This window comes from Nomascus leucogenys, chromosome 5 (assembly GCF_006542625.1).
Source record: "Nomascus leucogenys isolate Asia chromosome 5, Asia_NLE_v1, whole genome shotgun sequence".
NCBI classification, from domain to species: domain Eukaryota; kingdom Metazoa; phylum Chordata; class Mammalia; order Primates; family Hylobatidae; genus Nomascus; species Nomascus leucogenys.
This window is the reverse complement of record NC_044385.1, coordinates 19,986,415-20,007,554: the sequence shown is the minus strand read 5'-3', so window position 1 is coordinate 20,007,554 and position 21,140 is coordinate 19,986,415. Positions and strand designations below refer to the sequence as shown.

The window sequence follows — 21,140 nt, the reverse complement described above, 5'->3', positions numbered from 1 at the left end:
TGCTAATACTGCTTTTGGGGAATGCTGCTTGCATTTAAGAGGGGAGGAAATGCTAAATGTCATTCAGAGGTTAAGAAGAGCCAAGATGTGCTTTTCTGCAGCCCCTCCCCAGGGTGCTCACCTCACCGGCTCCCCATTTGTCCACCCAGGCATGACAAGAGGCTGGAACCAGACAGAAAACAGTTCTTGCCCCAAGAAGACAGCCTGCCTGGGAAAACAAGGTCCCCTGAGAGCTAGTCCAGGGGAGGGGCATGTGCAGCTCTAGGCTTTTATCTGAGGTTTGGAAGGCTGGCATGAGATGGGGAAACTGAGGCCGGAGTGAGTATAAGGGGAAACAGGTGATGCTTCAAAAGGACCAGAAATCAGAGGACTGTGAGGTAACTCCCTGGAGTTCACGGAACTCAACTGTAATTTCCTAAGCCACTGTGTAGTGCAGGCAAGCCCCTGGGACCCTCACCACTGGCCACTGGCTTCCCGAATGACCCCAGACCCCAGCCCAGGCCCAGAAGGCAGGGCAGGGCCACCCTGAGCTGGGAGGTGGGGGCCTCTCCCAGGGCCCATGCAGTCAGAACAGCTGTAATAATTCCTGTGGTGTGCTCCAGGTCCTGTGGTGTGACCATCCAGAGGGTAGGCTTTGGGTAGGGGTCTGGGGGAGAAGGAAACAGGGCCAGGCAGAGGGGACAGCAGGGTCCTATCCCCACCTCACCCCCTAGAGAAGTCTTTAAGGGTATGAGTTCTTCCTGCCACACGTCTTGGAGGTTGAGTGCTTGGACTCAGCCCTGAGTGTGAGGAGGAAGTACTGACTCTGGTGGAGGCAGCGCCACCCCGCAGAACACACTGGCGTCTTGCAGTATGATTCTCCAGCTTTAGCCCACCTAGAATCTCCCAACAGAGAGAGCGGGCAGAGCAACCATGTGGGAGACAGAGTGGGGCAAGAAATCCAGGGAGGTGAACTCTGTCCTGGGATGCCTGGTGTAGTAGTGAGCTCCCCATCACTGGAGGAATCCAAGATAACACTGCAGTCTGCAGAGGCACCAAAGCGCTTGTTCCCCAAGAGGGAGGGCAGGGCTGGGGAAAGAGTAAAGGTGTTGGCAATAAGCAGACTTGGGCATGGAGTAGTCAAGCTCCAGAGGGGTTCCATACTAGCTGTGTGACACCAGGTATGTGTGAGACCTCTCTGAACACCTGTGGTCTGGCTCAAATGCCGCACACTTCATAGCCCTGCACTCAGAGGTTGACCAAAGTGCCTGCCAGGCCTGAGGTGGGCGGGGGTCCCCTTCACCTAGCCACAGTGGCTGCCTACTAGGTCTCCCACATGGGTATTCCTGCTCCTTTGCTCCAGACAGCCCATCTGTCCTTCCAGCCACCTTCCCTAGGAGGCCAGCCCGTTCTGCTGTTTGGCATCCCTGTCTCTGACCTGGTTCTCAGGTGCAGCCACCCCCAGAGGAGAGAAGCCCAGCCCAACCTGAGCTGGCGTCTTTGAGACTGACAGTGGAGGCGGCCACAAACGCTGGAGGGTCCCTGTCCAGCCTGGCCCCCAAACCCCTCCCTCCAGCCAGCTCATCCCACCCCTCTTGGCTAAACCTCATCTGATCCCAGGGACCTCAGAGGAGAGAGAAAGGCATCCCTACTCCCTAGGCAGCGTCAGGGGAGCACTGGGGCCTCAATTTCCCCAGGAACTCACTGCCTGAAACTTCTTAACTCCCTAGTGGGTCTCCTTCCAGGGGCAGAAATCTGGGTGTGACTACCTGGGCTCCCCTGCGCCTGTCTGGCCTGAAGACATCACCTTTGCCGCGGTGGTGGTGGGGAGGCCAAACCAGGAGCACAGAATCAGCAGGAAGGGACTTTTTATTATTATTTTCAGACGGGGTCTCACTCTGTCACCCAGGCTGGAGTGCAGTGGCACAGTCCTAGGTCACTGTAACCTTGAACTTCTGGACCCAAGCGATCCTCCCACCTCAGCCTCCCAAGTAGCTGGGACTACAGGCGTGTGCCACCACAACTGGCTATCTTTGTAAAATTTTTGTAGAGATTATGCTGCCCAGGCTGGGGGAGGTACATTTCTTAACCCTAGGGCTGGGTATACAGGAATCCATTTTATTACTTTTTAAACTGTGCATGTATCTGACATACACTCTTTCCTGTCTGCATTTTTTCACATTAAAAAATATATATTTTAAAGGGGCCAGGCACGGTGGCTCACACCTGTAATCCCAGCACCTTGGGAGGCCAAGGCAGGTGGATCACCTGAGGTCAGGAGTTTGAGACCAGCCATGGTCAACATGGTGAAACCCTGTCTCCACTAAGAATACAAAAATTAGCTGGGCATAGGGGCAGGCGCCTGTAATCCCAGCTACTTGGGAGGCTGAGGCAGGAGAATTGCTTGAACCTGGGAGGCGGAGATTGCAGTGAGCCAAGATCGTGTCACTGCACTCCAGTATGGGCGACAGAGCAAGACTCCATCTCAAATAAATAAATAAATAAATAAATAAATAAATAAATAAATAAAAAGTATTTTAAAGGAAGGGGAGGCAGGCTCTGGTTCCCACACAATCCCCACTCAGTGACCCTGGAGCCACCCCTGGCCACACTCTGCCAGCAGAGAACCAAAGCCAGGTCCCTTCAGCCCTAAAGCGGCCATAACCACATGTAACCCCCATGAAATGTCCGCACATGGCCCAGCTCTGGCTAAGCGGGGAGAGGCAGCACAACAAGAAGGTTCCACAGGCATCCACACCCCTCCCTGGGACTTTCCAAGAGCATCTGAGATGCCTGTAGGGTGGGAGGGAGACGTCCTTCCCCTAAACAGACAACCCTGCCACAGCTTCACAGAGGTGAGCTTTCAGACGGGAGCCCCAGGCAGAAAAAGGGACTGAATTTGGGGGCACGAAGGTCACCGCTTTTGGGGACCTTCGTAGCCCCCGCAGGTGCAGCCCTGGGGGAGAGCTCCGGCCATCGCAGCCTCCAGAGGCAGTGAGGACGCCCTGCCCAAGGGGCAAGCAAGGTAGGTGATGGGGGCAACAAAGGGGAGCAGGAGGCCTGGGCCAGGCCCAGTGATCCCACCCCCCAGGCCCTGCCCCCAGGCCTCGGCCTGGACAAATCAGGTTGATTCCCGACCTCCACAATACCCAGGGCACGGTGCTGCAGGGACACTTTCCCACAAGCCCAACCCCTCACAGCCGCACAAGGGAAGAGGCAAGAAGACCTGAGGGTGGTGGGCAGAGCCAGGCCTCCTGCACACGGAACACAGAGGGACTGCAACTGTCCTCTGTTCGGGTGCCTGGGAGCGGGGTCTCCTCCACCTCAACTGGATCTCAGCTGAAAGGCCAGCTCATTAGAGACCACTGTGACCTCCCTTCTGGGCAGCCGTCCCCAACCCTGGACCCCACCCCCACGGCCCCGGCCTCCCCCCGAGGTCCCCAGGCCACCTCCTCCTTTGCTTCATCTGTGGCCAGATCCCCGGCGTCTGCTCCGGGCCCAGGCATGAGCCCGCACGAGTCACTACGGCCGCCGGGGCGCCGAGGCCAGTGCGGGGACACAGCAAGCCTCCCGCCTTCGGACCTTCCGCCGTGGCCCCGCGAGTGCCACAGGTTTCCACAGGGCCGGGGCACGCGGACCCGCGCAGCCTGGGAGCCTGGGAGCCAGGGACCCCAACCCCGGGGAGGGGCGCCTCGCATCCCCGTCCTCACGCAGTCCCCGAGGGCTCCCGGTGACTGCCGGGTCGGGGAGGAGGAGGGTGGCAACCCAGCCCCGCAGCTCCAGTTGCGGCAGGAGCCCCCCGGGCCTCAGTCTCCAAATCTGTCAAACGGGCGGGAGGGAGCCACAAGGTGTCTCTTCGGAAGACTCACAGGCGCAGGCGCAGACGGGTGCGCGCCCCCAGGGTGCGCGCGAGCTAAGACCGCGGCCCGGGGCGGGGAGTCCCTGGCCCCGCCCCCTGCAGCCCTCCCGGAGCCAGCGCGCCTGCGTCGCGGGCGCCCGGTGGGCGGAGTTCCTGGCGTCTCCGCCCCTTACCCGGCGTGCCCCGCGCCCGCAGGCGCTGACGTGGCCGCCGTCAGAGCCGCCATCTTGTGGGAGCAAAACCAACGCCTGGCTTGGAGCAGCAGCCTCTGAGGTGAGGGCGAGGGGCGCGGGCCGGCGTGGGCCGCAGACACGTTGGAGCTGGCGGGGGCTGGGGACTGGCCTCGGGGCGACTTGAGGTTCGCGAAGGGCACGTCGATCCCCGCGGCGGCGGCGGCGGCGACAGGGCCGGGCCGGGGGCGGACGAGGACGGGCCGGGCTGAGGCTGGGGCCCGGCCGGAGTCGGGGCTGGGCGGACGGGCGGGTCGGTGAGCTCCTCGCGCCCCTCACAGGTTCCCAAAGTCTCCCGCGGCCGCTTGTCCTCCTCTGCCCGTCCCTGCCCCCGCCCGTCGCCCGGAAGTCCGCCTGGACGCCGGGCTCTTCTCCAGGAAACCTGGGCTTCCTGCTTCCCTCGCCTCTGCCCTTCTCGTTTCCCGAGGCCGCCCGCGCGTGGAGGGTTGGGGTTAGCTGCCGCGGGGGCCGGTGGGGGTCGTGGGGCCTCCCCCACCCGAATACAGGCGAGCGAGCGGCATCCGGGCGGACCCCCGCCTCGGGGACCGGGAAACTGAGGCTCAGGCGGCCCCGAGACGCCGTCAAGGTCACGTAGGTGGTGGGGGCTTGCACCTTCGCGTCCCGACTCTATCCAGTTCGTGTTTGCTCTGAGGACGGTACCGGGTCAGGGGCGGTGAGAGCGGGCAGGCAGATGGACAGGGACCCCGTGCCCTTCCCTGTCTGCTGAACGGAATGCGTGGACCTCCGGGGGAGCCCAGAGTGCCTCCCTTCACACCAGTGAGACGCGATTTGGGGTCATCACTCAGGGCCCCGGTGGCCTCCAGAGGGCCGGTCGATCTTCGTTTTAACTCCAGGGTGGTTTCCTTGACGTTGTCGGCAGTAGATAAGGCCTCTTCTGAGCTGGTGAATCTTTAACCTGCCTGAATCTTTAACCTGCCTGCAGAACGACCTGCTCGCAGACTCTAGGCCGCAGAGGCCGGCCCCAGCGCTCTCTCAGAGCACAGCCTGGGTGGTTACGGGGTGTGGGATTGGGGCTGGACAGCCGTGCGCACCTAGAGTGTTAAATAACCATTCCGACGGCACCTCCTGGCACTCCCTTTCAGTCCAGGCAGCCAGTTGCTGCTTTGCAGGAATTGAGCAGAAATGCACTCGGAATCGCGGGCAGGAAAAGAAGGGAGGTCGGAAGCTTTGGATGGTCCCCGAAGTCGCCGCCTAGTTGAGAGCTGTAGAGTTGGTGCCACTGCCCCTGTTGGAGTGGGCAGTTGTAGTTCTTGTTTCAGAACTAGTGGTCAGCAGTTTTCTTTGCCGGCTGTTGCAAGGCTGGTGGTTCTGGCGTTTTCCGCAGTGTGTTGGGAGGAGGGTGAGATGCCGTGGTGCAGTTGTGTGCTGCCCCTGTGGCCTTATGCTGTTGCGTTAGTCATTGTCTAACACGTATGACCGCATGAATGGTGTCCTCACTTAATTTGAATTGTCACCAGCACTGCCAAGGTAGCCAGAACCATAAGGTCCTGAAATGCCGTACTATTAGCTGGGTCCAAAATTGAGAAGAATTGAGTAGGGTAAATGTTAGTCACACATCTGATTGGCCACATTGTTAGAGTGTGTTGTCCACGTTTTCACATGTTGGTAGACCGGAGAATAGCTGTCACTTGTCTTCAGGTGTATCTTGTTGAAAATAAATCCAAATTACTGCAGCAGTAGGAATATGCTGTTGCCTGTGAGGCAGATTTTCAGATTTGCTAGTTGAAAAAGATTTGAAACAGTTGGTTTGGACAACAGCTGAGTCACACAATGACTGTGAGTGAAAAGCAAAAACTGGTTCTGTGCCCCTCACAGTTCTGGTTTTTGTACATCATGTGGTCTAGCTATGCGCTGTACCTCTTGCACAATATGGAGAGGACATTCAGACATCTTCACCTGCTCATCTCCCCCTACGGACCAGACAGGCCTGAAACTATAGGAAGATGCATTTGGTCTTTCATTTTTCACTTCAGTAAAATTTAATATTGACTGTCAGCTGCTGCGGTGATCATGGAAGTAGACCTAAGAGAAAAAAACCTGTTGTGCAAGTTCACACGCGGAGTAGTATATGACTGTGGTTTCAGAGAATTGAAGCAGTTCTTTTTAGATTCTTCAAATTAAATGTCTCCTTGGTACTTAAACCTGCACTTACTCACAGGCCAGGCTCACCAAGCTTTCCTACACACTTCTTCCTGAGCTGTGACCATTCTCCTGAGCAAGAGGCTGCAGCCAGCCTGGGCTGGCGGGCCCCTACTGTCTCTCATAGGCATTCTCTCCGCTTGACCTTTCACCTCCATAAACTCAAGAGGGTGAAAGGAAATAGAGTGCACTGTCAGAGGTAATTGGGAGAGAAACACGAAAAGGCCTCGCAGTGGGGATCTTAAATTATGAGAACTTGTGTTTTTTGTGTTGTGCCTGTTCCTCACTGGCACGGATAGTTGGTAGGGTTATTCTGCCTGTAGCATCTGAAGTGGTCTTTTGGCAAAGATTTGGCCCCTTCATGTTGGGATTCCAGGACTTGCCTTCATCCTCAGGTTCATATTCTCCTGTGGTTGTTACAAGCTCTCTAAGGCATAGTTGCACTTATTGCCTTACAGCTGCGCAGCTGCCGCACCGTCCAGGAAGGTAGTTTCACATTCTCAGGTGGGTCAAATGACCTTGTTAGCAACTTGACAGACATGTCCTGGATGCTCTTTGTTCCCAGGAGGCTCTCAGGTCCTCCCCCAGGATCCTGTCACTCAGCCACCTACAGGGATGGGGAGACAGTGAGGCTGGCTGATTAGCCATAATGTCCTTGACTAATCCTGGTTTCCTGGTTCTCACACAGTGGTAACAACGGCTTGCAGCCAGTTGTCAGCCAACAGACTGGGAAGGGTGGTGCTTCTTACAGGCCCTGATAACAGGAGAAGCCTAAATGACAACAAGAGAAGAGACAGGGAAAGCATAAAAGGCAGGCACATTTTCACAGGCACAGCAATTGAAAATGATTCTGTTTAGAAGGCAGACATTCTCCCACACCCCTGAGGCCCAGGGCTCACTGCTAGTGTACAGCATGAAGTGAACAGGAGAGTTGATTCAGTTCATGAACATTTCAGGAAGTTAGAAGTCTGTAGTTGTGGATTGCAAAATACGTATCTGGCCTGCCTCCCATTTCCTGGCTAAAATACTTGGAATCTCCAAATTGATGATGTCTTTTTGTACCCTAATGAGTTGACCAGTGACGGGCAGCCCCTATGAAACTTCAGGGTAGGGCTAGTCACAGGGCCAAGGCAGGATTAGAGTGTTTCAGCCCCACCCTCCAGTTTCCCCAGAGTGGAGAGGGACTGAAGATTGAGCTGGTCACCAATAGCCAATAATTTAATCAATCACACCTATATCATGAAGCCACACTTTCGCCTTCAGTAGTTAACAGCATCTACAGCCCCATGTTTCCACATTTGTACAAAGGAATGTTCAGACTGAACCACACTTAAGTACAATTTTGAAACAGCATGAGGCTGGGCGTGGTGGCTCACACCTGTAATCCCAGCACTTTGGGAGGCTGAGGAGGGTGGATCATGAGGTCAGGAGATTTGAGACCATCCTGGCAAACATAGTGAAACCCCATCTCTACTAAAAATACAAAAAAATTAGCTGGGCGTGGTGGTGTGCGCCTGTAGTCCCAGCTACTCGGGAGGCTGAGGCAGGAGAATGGCGTGAACCCGGGAGGCGGAGCTTGCAGTGAGTGGAGATTGGGCTACTGCACTCCAGCCTGGGCAACAGAGCGAGACTCCGTCTCAAAAAAAAAAAAAAAAAAAAGAAACAGCATGAAACTCCTTGTTGATGGGAAATACCCGAAAGACCTGCCTGGGCTTTCAGAGAGCTTCAGAAAGCTGAATTCATGGAGGTTCCTGGAGAGTGGCACGCCCAGGAGGGCAAAATAGTGCCATGTCTCTTCCCTCATACCCCGCCTACTACATCTCTCCATCTGTATCCTTTGTAATATCCTTTATGAAAAACCAGTAACCTTTAGTGTTTTTCTGAGTTCTGTGAGCCACTCTAGCAAATTTTGAACCCAAGGGGAAGGAGTTATGGGAACCCTGATTTATAGATGGTTGTCCAGAAGCACAGGTAAAATAACCTGGAGCTTGTGATTGCCTCCAGGTAGACAGTGTCAGAATTGAACTGAATTAAACGACACCTACCTGGTGTCTGCTGCAGAACGCAGAACTGGTTGCTTGCTTGGCATGTGGGGAGAAACCCCTGCTCATGTGGTGTGAGAAGCGACCTGTGTTATAAGAGTGTGTGAGAAACTGAGTTTGGGTTTTCCTATGTCCTCAAAATAGTATATTTTGAAAGCCTTCTAGGCAGAATGTATTAAAATAGTTTTTACTCCCTGAAGGGATGCCAGCAAGCTAGAAAGATTCATTTCTAAAGGGCTTCCAGTGGTAGCATGGCTAGACATGAGACATCTTTCCATTTGTGTCATACAGCAAGTTATTTTTGCAGTACCATATACACTATACGGGAAACTTTTAAGTATTTTATAGGTTTGATTTAGGTACAAATGGCCAAGAAGACTATTGTTAGCTATCTAGACTCATCCTGGGGATTGGGAACGGAGGCAGTTAGATGTGCCTGTGCTTCGTACCTTCTGTAGATGGGAATGCAGTTGCTCACTCACCAATCAAATTTATTGATTTATATTTAAAATACTATGAATACATCTTCTGGCAATTTTGGTGGTGACATTTTCCTTAAAATATTTGTACTAGCCAGGCACTGTGGCTCACACCTGTGTAGTGCAATCTACTTGGGAGGCTGAGGCAGGAGAATGGATCACTTGAGCCTAGGAGGTCAAGATTGCAGTGAGCTGTGATCATACCGCTGCACTCCAGCTTGAGTAACAGAGCAGGACCCTTAGCTCTTAAAAAAAAATTTATACCTACTCACCAGCTAAGGACCTGGGGGCAGGTTTAGAAAACAGATTTTGAACATGCATCCCTCCCTCCCTCTTGTGGTGTCTGACATCACTGAGCTGCCACACTTTTGCCTTCAGTAGTTAACAGCATCTACAACCCCATTTTCCCACATTTTTACAGTCAAAAGAATGTTCAGACTGACCCACACGTGAGTACAGTTTTTAAACAGCATGAAATTCCTTGTTGACGCGATAGGTTTTTCGTGACGAACTTAATTTTTAGGGAAAGCACATCTGCAGATGTGTACAGTTGATCTTCATGAGCCCTATGGGCCTGATAAACATTCTTTTGCCATTGTTTTCTCCTCTCCTTGGTGGTGAGTCACTTGTGCAGTGCCCAGCGGAAGAGGGTGGGAGGCTGGAGAGGAAGGCCTGTTCTGGGCAAAGGAAGCCCTGCTTGATGAGCATGAGGCTCCACGGGGGCAGGGGCTGTGACGGTGAGTGCCACACAGAGCTGCCCACACTGGTGGAGGGAAGGCAGGGAGATACCAGGACCATCCGGAAGGGGCTGAGTGTCATTTGACAGGTGCCATGTGAGCAGAGATGTGAAGGAGTGGCCCGGGACAATCAGGGCAGAATCCCCAAGGTGAGTGCGCTGGCTGGCAGAGTTTGGAGACCTGCCAGGAGCAGGGTGCATACTGGGTGGGAAGCCTGCTGGGGTGTGCAGTGGCCCTCAGAGGGGGTCTACGGTCCCCAGAAAAAGGAATTTGGTAATCTGTGGTGGCATTTTTGGGTGGTAGCACTGGCACCTTTGGCAGTGGCAAGAACACTTCCTGTCTGACCTTCATGTAGGGGAGGTCGTCTGATGTCCCAGATGACGTAGACCTGATGTCCTAGACCTGTTATAAATATGAAAAAAAATTTTGTGCATAGTTTTAACAGGTGTTCCGAAGTTCTAGGAACAAAATCACCTTATAAATCAAAGATGACTGTGTATTGTTCTCTTCAGAATCACAGCAAGAATTCGGTTTCCAGAAGGAAAACTACAGTAGTTGCTTCATGGACACAGCTTGCCCTTGAGGTTGGTGGTGTCAGTGCATGAGCAGCCTGGTAAGGGTGGTTCTCTGGCCGCCACACTTGGTCCTCTAGTGTGGTTGTGAAGTCACTTTCCTTTACTCTCCATTGCATCATAGTTGGGGCAGAGCAGTGGTTCTCTGCCGTCTTGTGCGAGTGCTGGGATGCTGTCTCTACTTCCTTTTGGGTTGCCAGAGGCATTTAGAGCACAGTGTGGGCATTATGTTGTGGACCAAGGCAGCCTATTGCAAGGACCTGATCTGGCGGCAGCCATGGGGCAGCTCTGAGCAGAGCATCGGGTCACCTGGCTGACTGGTGTGCTGAGAACACGCAGGAGGAGGCTGGAGATGGGGTTCTTGCCTGGGGAACAGGAGGGAGGCTACTTGCATCACAGCGGAGAATGCCTTTTGGGTTTGGGAGGGGTTTTTCGGCAGCAAAGCTGGCTGTCAAGAGGCAGGAATTGGGAGGAGGGTCTAAAGTCTTGAAGAGAAATGTGGGGTCGCTGTGTAGGGGCCACCGTGTAGGGGCCGCTATCACCTGGACAGCAGGACAGATGCCAGCATGTGTGTGAGACCTCGTCACTTGAAGGGAGGTCCCCAGAGTGTGTCCCCGGGGTGTGCCTATCACCTAGGTCTGGAGTGCATCCAGAAGCAAGGATTTCCTGCAAGGGCCGTGGCCTCCCTTTACATGTCTGACTACCCCTTCCCTTTATATGTCTGACTGATGAGAGTGGGGTGGGGTGGCAAGGTGGTGCTCGTCCCAAAGCTGGGGGAAACCTGGTGATGGCTCCTACTCCCATTGTTGCACTTTGCTTTTGATTGCTCTGGAAGAGCAAGTCTTTGTGTGGTGTTTCCCCTCAGCCCACATTTTTAAAATGAAAGTTTCTTGAAGGCAGAAATCAAGTTTTAGGCATTGGCTCAGTCACTGGTGCAGCCATTGCATTAATTTTCTTTAACCTGGTGCGGAGAAGCTACAAGGGCCCCACCCCCTTCTAGTGGTTGGAGGAAGGAGCAACTTGCTCTCCCAGTTTATGACAGCAACACCAGCAGTATGCTGTTCCAGTTCCTCTTTTTCTTTTCAAGTGGTGTGGAAAGGGGCCTTCATGGCCCTGGATCCCCCAGCCCCACACAAGGGTGGGCCCACGTTCGCCCGGAACAGTGCCTGGCAGTAGCTCAGTGCCCAGCACGTCTATGGTGAGTGTGTAGTTCAGGAAGTGAACTGGCAAAGCTGAGTATCACCCTCTCTTCCTGGGTTCTTGCCACTCCCCTGAAAACCAGGGTAGCATTGTCACATCAGATAGCTCCGCCATGTGTGCGCTGACCATGCTGAGATGGGCACTGTGGACTCAGCCTCTGGTCATTGCTGGAACCAGTGGCCTCCATGTGAGGTACAGGGGAACGCACTGCTAGCAGATGGTTGGGGTGTGGACACTCGTCCTGCCATCTTGGCTTGGTGCTGTGCCATCGCACAGTCATTTGCTGTTTAGCATGCATGGGAGAGAGTGAAGCACGAGGGCCCAGGCCCCTGGGAGTGCCTTCCCTCAAGTTGGAAGAGCCCTTGGGCATGGCATAGGCGCCTGGCAGAATTGGACTAGGCCATGATCCAGGGCGTTGGGACCTCACCTAGGAGTTGCGGTTCTGGTCAGAAGCCCTGTGGAGACAGGGTCTCCCCTGTGGGCACCAAACTGACCTCAAACTGCTGGTTCTTTGGCCCTGGGGATGGGGCTGGTTGAAATACTCTCCCAGCAGCTGTCACCTGCAGGGAGAGGTGGGGGTAGGGGTGCTGTGTTTCTTAGCTGTTCCGCGTTGCAGTGTTAAATCCCTGCAGGTTCCTCATTCTCAGCTTGTGTTGTGAGTTTCAGTGTTGTGGGCTAATGTGGATTTGCGTTTTTGGTCTTGGTTTTCCCAGTGGCCAGTCCGTCACCCGCTGCACTGGGGGCCAGGTAGAGGCCAACTGCACCCTGCCTGCCAGAGTAGAAATACTGGTAGGCCCTAGGCTCTGCTGCCCCTTCCATGTCCTTGTGTAAGCATCCATGGACAAAGCTGACTCACAGGGTGTGCACAGCTGCAGGGAGGCCAGGAAACAGGGGTTTTATTCTAGAGGGCCTTGTGCTCAGTGACAGACCAGAGTCCCATCACTGAAGAGAGCAGGGCTGGGACAGCACAAAGGACTGGACAGCGTTTGCCATGATGCCATGTGCACAGCCAGCGCAAGTCCCTCATTGTAGCTGTGGTCAGGTCATGAGACACTGCCCTCAGCAGCCCTGGGAGCCCACCTGGTGTGTGCTCAGAGCTGTGCATCTGCAGATTTCAGAAGGACTTATGTTTGGTGAGGTGCTTTGAGGACAGTTAAGTAACTTCGCAAATACCAAGAAGCAAGAAATACACAAATAAGCAGGTAATGGTTCTTTGGTGTTTACATTAGCTAGTGGGCAACAGTTCTTTGGTGTTCACATTAGCTATAGTCCCAGAACTCAGTCCATGAGGTGAAATCACAAAAATGGAATTCATTTCTAGCTGTCAGTACAAAAACTGATTTAAGATATCACCTTGAATTTTAAGCTGACAGTGATCTAAACTGCATTTCACTGATTGTCCCACCTGAAAGTCAGACCTGATAGATAATGCCCTCCCTTAAGGCCAGCAGCAGATGTGTTAGAGGTGACCCTCGTGCCTGGCAGCCCTCATCTCCTAATGGCTGTGGGGTCACTGTGTCGAGTTGTAATGCCTAATGAGCTCCTCTAAAAACACCCTGAAACTTTTGTAAAAAAAAAAAAACAAACCAGCAGACTCTCAGTGGAACTCGCCTTCAGATGCAGGCCACAATAAGAGTTCTAGAATGTGTGTGCTGTTCTTTTGTCTCAATCTGTATGATTGCAAGTCTCTTCAACATGATTGGGTGCATGGAGTGTCTTGGTCATGTGTCTTCCCCTCTGAGCATGCCTTTTGATTCACACCTGTGTCACAGTTGTGCCGGCCTGTGAGATGTGTCTGCCTGTCACCAGTATCGGCACAGTTTTCCCTTTACGTGAGTTTTGGTAAAATGGTGACAAAATGTAATGCAGTGCTCAGTTGCAGAAAAATGTCAGGCCTACAGAAATGGAGCATTTGGCTGGCGGGTAGAGTGATGACCATAGGCTTTATTTGGCTGGTGTGGTAAACAAGCAGCAGCTTGTGCAGGTGAGAATAAATGGCCATATTGCATTTCATTTTAAGGACTCGTATTGCATTTCATTTTAAGGACTCCCTTAAAATGAAAATCTTCATGTGGGAAATGAACACAGGCTTTCACGAAATTGATCATCTACACTATATGTATGACTGTTGAAAGGCTGTTGTTTCTCAGAAATCCTTAAAATGTTATGTAATGTACATGAGTCCCTTCATGTACATCAGGAAGTCATCAGTTTTGTTCAGTTTCCTCAGATTAGATAGTAAAACTGAGATTATGAACTATAAAGATGTGTGTAATTTATCTGTCAGTGAACTTGACTTTAATAAAAGCTGTTTAAAAAAGAACTCTGGGTGGGGTGCATTGGCTCACACGCATAGTCCCAACTACTGTGGAGGTCAGGGCAGGAGGATCACTGGAGCCCAAGAGTTCAAGACCAGCCTGGGCAGGATAGCGAGACCCTGTCTATAGAAAATATTAAAAATCAGCCAGGCATGGTGGCGTGCCCTTGCAGTCTCTGCCACTTGGGAGGCTGAGGTGCTCAAGGCCCAGGAGCTCAAGGCTGCAATGGGCTGTGAGCAAACCACGGAATTCCAACCTGGGTGACAGAGTGAGGCCCCGTCTCAAAAAGAGAACTCTCAATGTCACTGGCTTTCCATGTAAGCAGAGCACATAATGTGAGCCCCATTCGTGGATGTCAGTCAGCAGAACAGAATCTTGGACCTGGAGCTTGTTTGTCCTGTGCTAGAGGTTGGAGGTATCTCTGTCTTTCTGTTGGTTCCTGTCAGTTCAGGTCACTTAGAGATTCTGTTACATACACCAGCTCTGACAGGTTGGGGGAAATGATCAACCTTCCGCCTGCGCCTGTTCCCTTCCCTGACTCATGCCAAAGTATCCCTGAGATCTGCAAGGGACCGAGGACAGTACTGGCTGGTGGTCCGGGTACAGGCCACAGAGGCATCTGGACCCCCTGTGCATCTGGACCAGTTTGGTTGGATCCATTCACAGACACAAAACGGATGTGAACTCACAGAGCTACATTTTCTCCTTGCCCCTGTTCAGGCACAGTGAGGTGTCAGGGAATGTAGCTGCCAGAGTTGACTGTCCCGTTCTCTGGTGTAATGCCTGAAGGCCACCTTTACCATTGGTCTCTGGTCCTCACCGAAGAAAGAAACATTCTTCCTAAAAGACTTTTTTCCCCAGAGTTGGAGCCCCCAGCGTGGTCAGGAAAGAGAAGTAGCCACTGGCGGCTCCTGGCATCCTCCTGCTGGGCAGCCCCCTTCTCAAAGTGTGAGGGGTCCCGTCGTGTACAAGCAGGAAGGCTCTGAGAAAGCCAGGTTTGCTCCTACCACAGGATAATTCCGATGAACCTGAAAAGCGGGTTTTGGCTTGTGTGCAGGGACTCTGGTGGAAGAAAGGGTGACAGCACCTGGCCTGGGCGTGACACAAGTTAGGACCCGTACCAAGAGGCCCTGGAATTGAGGATGGGGGTTGCTGTGGACCCTTTCTCCCTCTTTGGAAACTCTATTGGGTCTCCATCTGTCACAGAAGCAGTAAATGGTGTAGGGGCTGCCAGGTCCAGGGTCCTGTGGGGATGCTGGAACATGCCGAGGCAGGACGTGCCAGCTACCCTCTGCTCATATGTGCAGCAGGGCCGCAGATGTGCTTGTGGGTGGGAGAGACCAAGCTGTCTGTGTGCTGATGTCTTGACACCTGAGACTTCAGGTTCACCCCTCCTGGTTCTGCCATTCCATTGCAGGGTGGCTTCCCTCCTTTGGGGACTCTTAACGCTTTGGTCTGTTTAAAAAAAAAAAAAAAGGCCGGGCGTGGTGGCTCACTCCTGTAACCCAGCACTTTGGGAGGCCAAGGTGGGCTGATCATCTGAGGTCAGGGGTTCGAGACCAGCCCTGTCCAACATGGTGAAACCCCGTCTCTACTAAAAAAAAAAAAAAAAAATTAGCTGGGCGTGGTGGCACGCACCTGTAGTCCCAGCTACTCGGGAATCTGAGGCAGGAGAATCTCTTGAACCTGGGAGGCAGAGGTTGCAGTGAGCCAGGATCACGCCTGGGAGGTTGCAGTGAGCTGAGATCAAGCCACTGCACTCCAGCCTGGATGACAGAGTGAGACTCCATCTCAAAAAAAAAAAAAAAAAAAAAGCCACCAATGGGGAGGGCCTGGGACTACTGGCATCACAAACCCCGGTGCCTGCAGGCTGCATGGTCTCCTGTGCATGGTTGGCACTGCCCCGGGCATGAGGAGGCAGCAGGCATGTGTGGATCACGGACAGTGCTGGGGTCGAGGGGGCTGGTGACGGCGTGACACCCCTTCCCCTAAGTGGCTGGGTGTTACTGTCAATTATCCCAAGCGCCGTGCTTCAGTGGTTGTGGCAGTCTGGTGCTGCCTCTGCCCAACTGGCAGGCGACCCATATTCCTGAGTCCCTGCTGACTTGGTTTCCTAGGTTTATTCCTCCTAGACTTGTTAACTTGTACAGTTAACAAGCCTTTGACACCACACACCCTTGCCTCAGCTTTCCAACACCCCAGTAATAACACAACATCAGGACTCCCTGAGTATCATCCACCATATGTTTTCCTGGAGTAACTCATAAAAGGCCCTCTTTTCGTTCCATTTCATGCTTGGGTTTTTCATGCGAACCTGTCATTAGTTTTTCTGCATTGCCTAGAGTTTCCCAACCCCATAATGAGAACATGTAGGTGGCATGCCTCATTCTTGCAGGTGTCCACTTCCTGCTCCAGTCTGAGGGGGTTGGCTAGGCTGCTGTTCTCTCTCCATATGGGGGTGGCTAGGCTGCTGCTCTCTCTCCACATTGCTGTGGACTCACATTCTCTCCCTGGTTCCCTGGGGGAGCTTCTTGGGGAGGGAGCATGTGAGAGGTCTGAAGCCCTGCGGTTTGGGAGTTATTTTCATTCTCCCCTAACACTTGTTGGATATTTTGGCTGGGTATAGAATTAAAGGTCATGTTCTAAGGGTTTCAAAAGCAGTGTTTCAGAGTCTTCCATTCTCTGGGGCATCAGAGGTGTCATTTGCCCCTGTGCATTCTGGAGTCCACCTTGCACCTTTATTGGGTTTCATCTAGGTAGGTCCTTGGCTTTGCGCTTCGGCCCTTTGAGGCCGAAACCCAGATTCCTGGGTCCCCGCTCTGGAACACGGAAAAATTTCACCCTGTAATTTCGTATGTTCTTTCTTTTTAGGGTTTCTGTTAGTTGATATCTTAAGTTACTCCTCATCTTCCTTTTTCATTGTTTTTGTTCTGCCTTCTGAGCACCTTCATTTTGAATTTTCCTTTTCAGCTATTTGTGCATGTATCAGGTTTCTCTCCTTTTCCTTTGTTAAAATAGTCTTCTGTCTTCAGTCTCCTGTCTTGGTTGCCTCCTTGCACATTCCTTTTATATTTGGGTCTCTTATGTTGGTGGCCTTTCAAAGGCAGACAGGCCTGTCTCTTGGTGGGGGGTGGGGGTGGGCGGAGCTCCAGTTGCTTGTGTGGATCTGCTGGGGCATATAGAACTCTCAGGAATTATTCTGGAATTTCATGGCTCAAGTGTGTTGTCATGGCTCAGCGCAGGCCTAAGCCCTGCTGCAGCTGCTCCCCTAGACCAAGCTTGTCCAACCCTTAGGCCGCATGTGGCCCAGGATGGCTTTGAACCTGACCTAACACAAATTTCTAATAAAACATTGAGATTTTGGGGGTTTTTTTGTTTTGGTTTGGTTCATCAGCTGTTGTGTTAGTATATTTTGTGTGTGGTCCAAGACAATTCATCTTCCATTGTGGCCCAGGGTAGCCAAGATTGGACATTCCTGCCCTAGGCAGTCCCAGCTTCATCCCTTGGGTCCCAGATGGTCCAGCTTTCTCTGCCTGGTCAATCATCACGTCCAAGGTCTTACTCCTTTTTCTCTCTGCCCTTCAAGGCGTGTGTGTCATTTTGGTGTCTTCATTGGCAGTGGTTGCAGGAGTGGACTGAGAGGGCATGTATACAGTCTCTTCTGTGCTCCGTGGGTGGTGGTCTTCCTCTGGGCTTAGAAAACCTGGCTGTCCCCAAAAAGGGAACAGTGAAGGTCCTTATAAATTTCAGAATTCATTTAAGTTTCAGAATAGGTGACATGTTTAAAACCAAGAGCAAAGTGTTCAAAGGACACTGATCCAGCTTGAAGGGGTTCTGCGGCTCATCTGGGATGATGGCAGTGTCAAATCAGACACGGGCGGCCAGTTCACACCCACTGAAACACACAGGCATGTGTGGGCTCTCGCCAATGTTGAGAAATGGAGAAGAGGCATTTCCTTGCAGTAGCGTGCTGGGGTGACGAGAAAGTCACCAGCGGACAGTCATGGCCATGATTCAGCCAAAAGCCGCCTGTGTGTGGAACCCCTGGTGGAGGAGGTCTGATGAGGGGTGGGTGTGCTCACAGGCTCCTGGCATGTCCTCTTGAAGGCAGAAGCCTTCCTTACTCGGGGTAAGCCCCGCTGCGGGTGCAGTGAAGAAGCAGTCATTGTTTCAGAAAGTGACCAGTTTTTTCTAAAGTCCCTGTTCGGAATAAAATCACCTGATTCGTGAAGTTGCCCACTGGGCAGTGAGGCCAAAGCCTAATAGCTTCAGTGTCCTCACAGAGGCGTCTGGGCAGTGGAGGCCCTTCCTGCTGGAGTCTCTGCAGGGCTCTGATGGTGGGTGCCAGCTGACTTAATTGCTGTCCCCAATATTTGTGTTCTGCTGAGGGAACCCCTACCATTGCGGTGTGGGGCAGACATGGTGTGCGTGCCCCATCGAGGCTGTGTCCTCATGGGAGTGTGTCCCTGAAGGTGTCTTGCTGTGCCTGTCCTGGCCCTGTGTGCTCTGGTCCTTGTGAGTGTGGGGAGGCAGAGTGAGTGGTGCTCTCCGGCCCTGGAAGGTTCTGTGTTGGGGTGTAGAGGAGCCTTGCACGCACCTGGAAGCCAATCCTCAGGCAGCCAGCCTCCCCTCCTGCATAGGCTGGGATGAGGCAGCCTTTCTGGCCATGCAGCTGTGAGGACGGCTTCCCAAGATGAGGGCAACAGTTTCTCAATTCCTGACTCAGCCATTTTCCCTTAGCCCCCATCCTGAGGTGGATTTGGGGGGCATGGGAGGCAGGGCTCTTTCCCTGTTTCCCTGCAGGCTTCCAGGAGGTGGGGTGAGGCAGTGGTGCGTCCCTGGGTGGGTGGGCTCTGAGCAGCTGCTGCTGGGCAGCACAGAACCAGACATGGAGCACCTTGTCTCTCCAGGTGTCCCTGGCCAGTGTCCTTCCACCTGTCCACAAGCATGGGGAACATCTTCGCTAACCTCTTCAAGGGCCTTTTTGGCAAAAAAGAAATGCGCATCCTCATGGTGGGCCTGGATGCTGCAGGGAAGACCACGATCCTGTACAAGCTTAAGCTGGGTGAGATCGTGACCACCATTCCCACCATAGGTGAGGTGGGGGCCAGCAGGGAGTGGGCTGGGCTGGGCTGGGCCAAGGTACAAGGCCTCACCCTGCATCCCGCACCCAGGCTTCAACGTGGAAACTGTGGAGTACAAAAACATCAGCTTCACTGTGTGGGACGTGGGTGGCCAGGACAAGATCCGGCCCCTGTGGCGCCACTACTTCCAGAACACACAAGGTGAGTGGCTGGGGCCTGGTCCCATGGGCCCTCCTGCTTCTAGAGAGGGGGGGCCAGCCCATAGATAGGGCATCGATGCCCATAGATGCGGCAGGGGGGCTGTGTTCCCATGACCATTTGACACTGGCTGCCCGGCAGGCCTGATCTTCGTGGTGGACAGCAATGACAGAGAGCGCGTGAACGAGGCCCGTGAGGAGCTCATGAGGATGTTGGCCGAGGACGAGCTCCGGGATGCTGTCCTCCTGGTGTTCGCCAACAAGCAGGTAGGCGCCCGGGCCAGCCTGGGGAATGTGAGGAGCCAGCGTGGGTTCCTCCAGGGCGCCTGGTGGTAGGGGTTACTGGAGGCTGGTGGGGCCCCTTTCTCTGTCCTGGGGACAGCCCTTCCCACCAACCCTTCCTTCCCCCAGGACCTCCCCAACGCCATGAATGCGGCCGAGATCACAGACAAGCTGGGGCTGCACTCCCTACGCCACAGGAACTGGTACATTCAGGCCACCTGCGCCACCAGCGGCGACGGGCTCTATGAAGGACTGGACTGGCTGTCCAATCAGCTCCGGAACCAGAAGTGAACGCGACCCCCCTCCCTCTCACTCCTCTTGCCCTCTGCTTTACTCTCATGTGGCAAACGTGCGGCTCGTGGTGTGAGTGCCAGAAGCTGCCTCCGTGGTTTGGTCACCGTGTGCATCGCACCGTGCTGTAAATGTGGCAGACGCAGCCTGCGGCCAGGCTTTTTATTTAATGTAAATAGTTTTTGTTTCCAATGAGGCAGTTTCTGGTACTCCTATGCAATATTACTCAGCTTTTTTTATTGTAAAAAGAAAAATCAACTCACTGTTCAGTGCTGAGAGGGGATGTAGGCCCATGGGCACCTGGCCTCCAGGAGTCGCTGGTTGGGAGAGCCGGGCACACCCTTGGCTTTAGAGCTGTGTTGAAATCCATTTTGGTGGTTGGTTTTTAATCCAAACTCAGTGCATTTTTTAAAATAGTTAAGAATCCAAGTCGAGAACACTTGAACACAAAGAAGGGAGACCCCGCCTAGCATAGATTTGCAGTTATGGCCTGGATGCCAGTCGCCAGCCCAGCTGTTCCCCTCAGGAACATGAGGTGGTGGTGGCGCAGCAGACCGCGATCAATTCTGCATGGTCACAGTAGAGATCCCCGCAACTCGCTTGTCCTTGGGTCACCCTGCATTCCATAGCCACGTGCTTGTCCCTGTGCTCCCACGGTTCCCAGGGGCCAGGCTGGGAGCCCACAGCCACCCCACTCTCCCGCAGGCTGCCCCACCCACCTTCAGGCAGCCTGTGGGACGCAGGGCCCCATCTGTCCCTCGGTCACCGTGTGGCCAGAGTGGGTCCGTCATCCCCAACACTCGTGCTCGCTCAGACACTTTGGCAGGATGTCTGGGGCCTCACCAGCAGGAGCGCGTGCAAGCCGGGCAGGCGGTCCACCTAGACACCACAGCCCCTCGGGAGCACCCCACCTCCATGTGTGATGTAGCTTTCTCTCCCTCAGCCTGCAAGGGTCCGATTTGCCATCGAAAAAGACAACCTCTACTTTTTTCTTTTGTATTTTGATAAACACTGAAGAAGCTGGAGCTGTTAAATTTATCTTGGGGAAACCTCAGAACTGGTCTATTTGGTGTCGTGGAACCTCTTACTGCTTTCAATACACGATTAGTAATCAACTGTTTTGTATACTTGTTTTCAGTTTTCATTTCGACAAACAAGCACTGTAATTATAGCTATTAGAATAAAATCTCTTAACTATTTCACCGGCTCTCCAGTGCTTCCACACAGGCATACTGCCCCCAGGAGATGGTGGGTGGATCAGCCAGCTTTACTCTAGGAGTGCAGGTGACTGCCTAGGGCCGCCACCTGAGTCCACACCCTCCCCATGTCCCCTCCTGAGTGTGCGGGCACTTCTCTGTCTCTCTGTGTGAGAGGCTTTTCCAGCATGGTTGCCCACAGTGACCTTGGTCTCATTTGCAGTCCTGTTGGGCCCAGCCAGTGAGACCTGGGCCATACAGGGCAGGGGTCAGCAGGCACCATGGAAGACCTCAGCCTCCGTCCCTCCCTCCATCGACCTGCTGCTGAACTCTGCTTTGTATAGCTGGCTGTGGGGCAGGGCCACTGCTAGCATACATAGTGCTTTGTGCCAACTGGGGAATGGTCCCTGCCTGAGTGGGCACAGCCCCCACCTCTTCTCAAGATGCCATGCAGCAGGGGGCTGCCAGTCTGGGGGTACCTGTTTCTGGGATGGGGCCATCAGCAGGTCTAAGG

At 53.6% G+C, this 21,140-nt stretch overlaps 1 protein-coding gene across 1 annotated transcript; it reads left to right on the top strand.

The window, feature by feature from the left end:
* The first annotated feature begins 4,005 nt into the window (after positions 1 to 4,005).
* ARF1 (ADP ribosylation factor 1) lies at positions 4,006 to 20,630 on the top strand. Its single transcript, XM_004088032.2, has 5 exons — positions 4,006 to 4,111; positions 18,487 to 18,671; positions 18,751 to 18,861; positions 19,000 to 19,124; positions 19,269 to 20,630. Exons 2-5 carry the CDS (start codon positions 18,524 to 18,526, stop codon positions 19,428 to 19,430), a joined length of 546 nt encoding a protein of 181 aa, XP_004088080.1. The 5' UTR covers positions 4,006 to 4,111; positions 18,487 to 18,523; the 3' UTR covers positions 19,431 to 20,630.
* Positions 20,631 to 21,140: the final 510 nt, after the last annotated feature.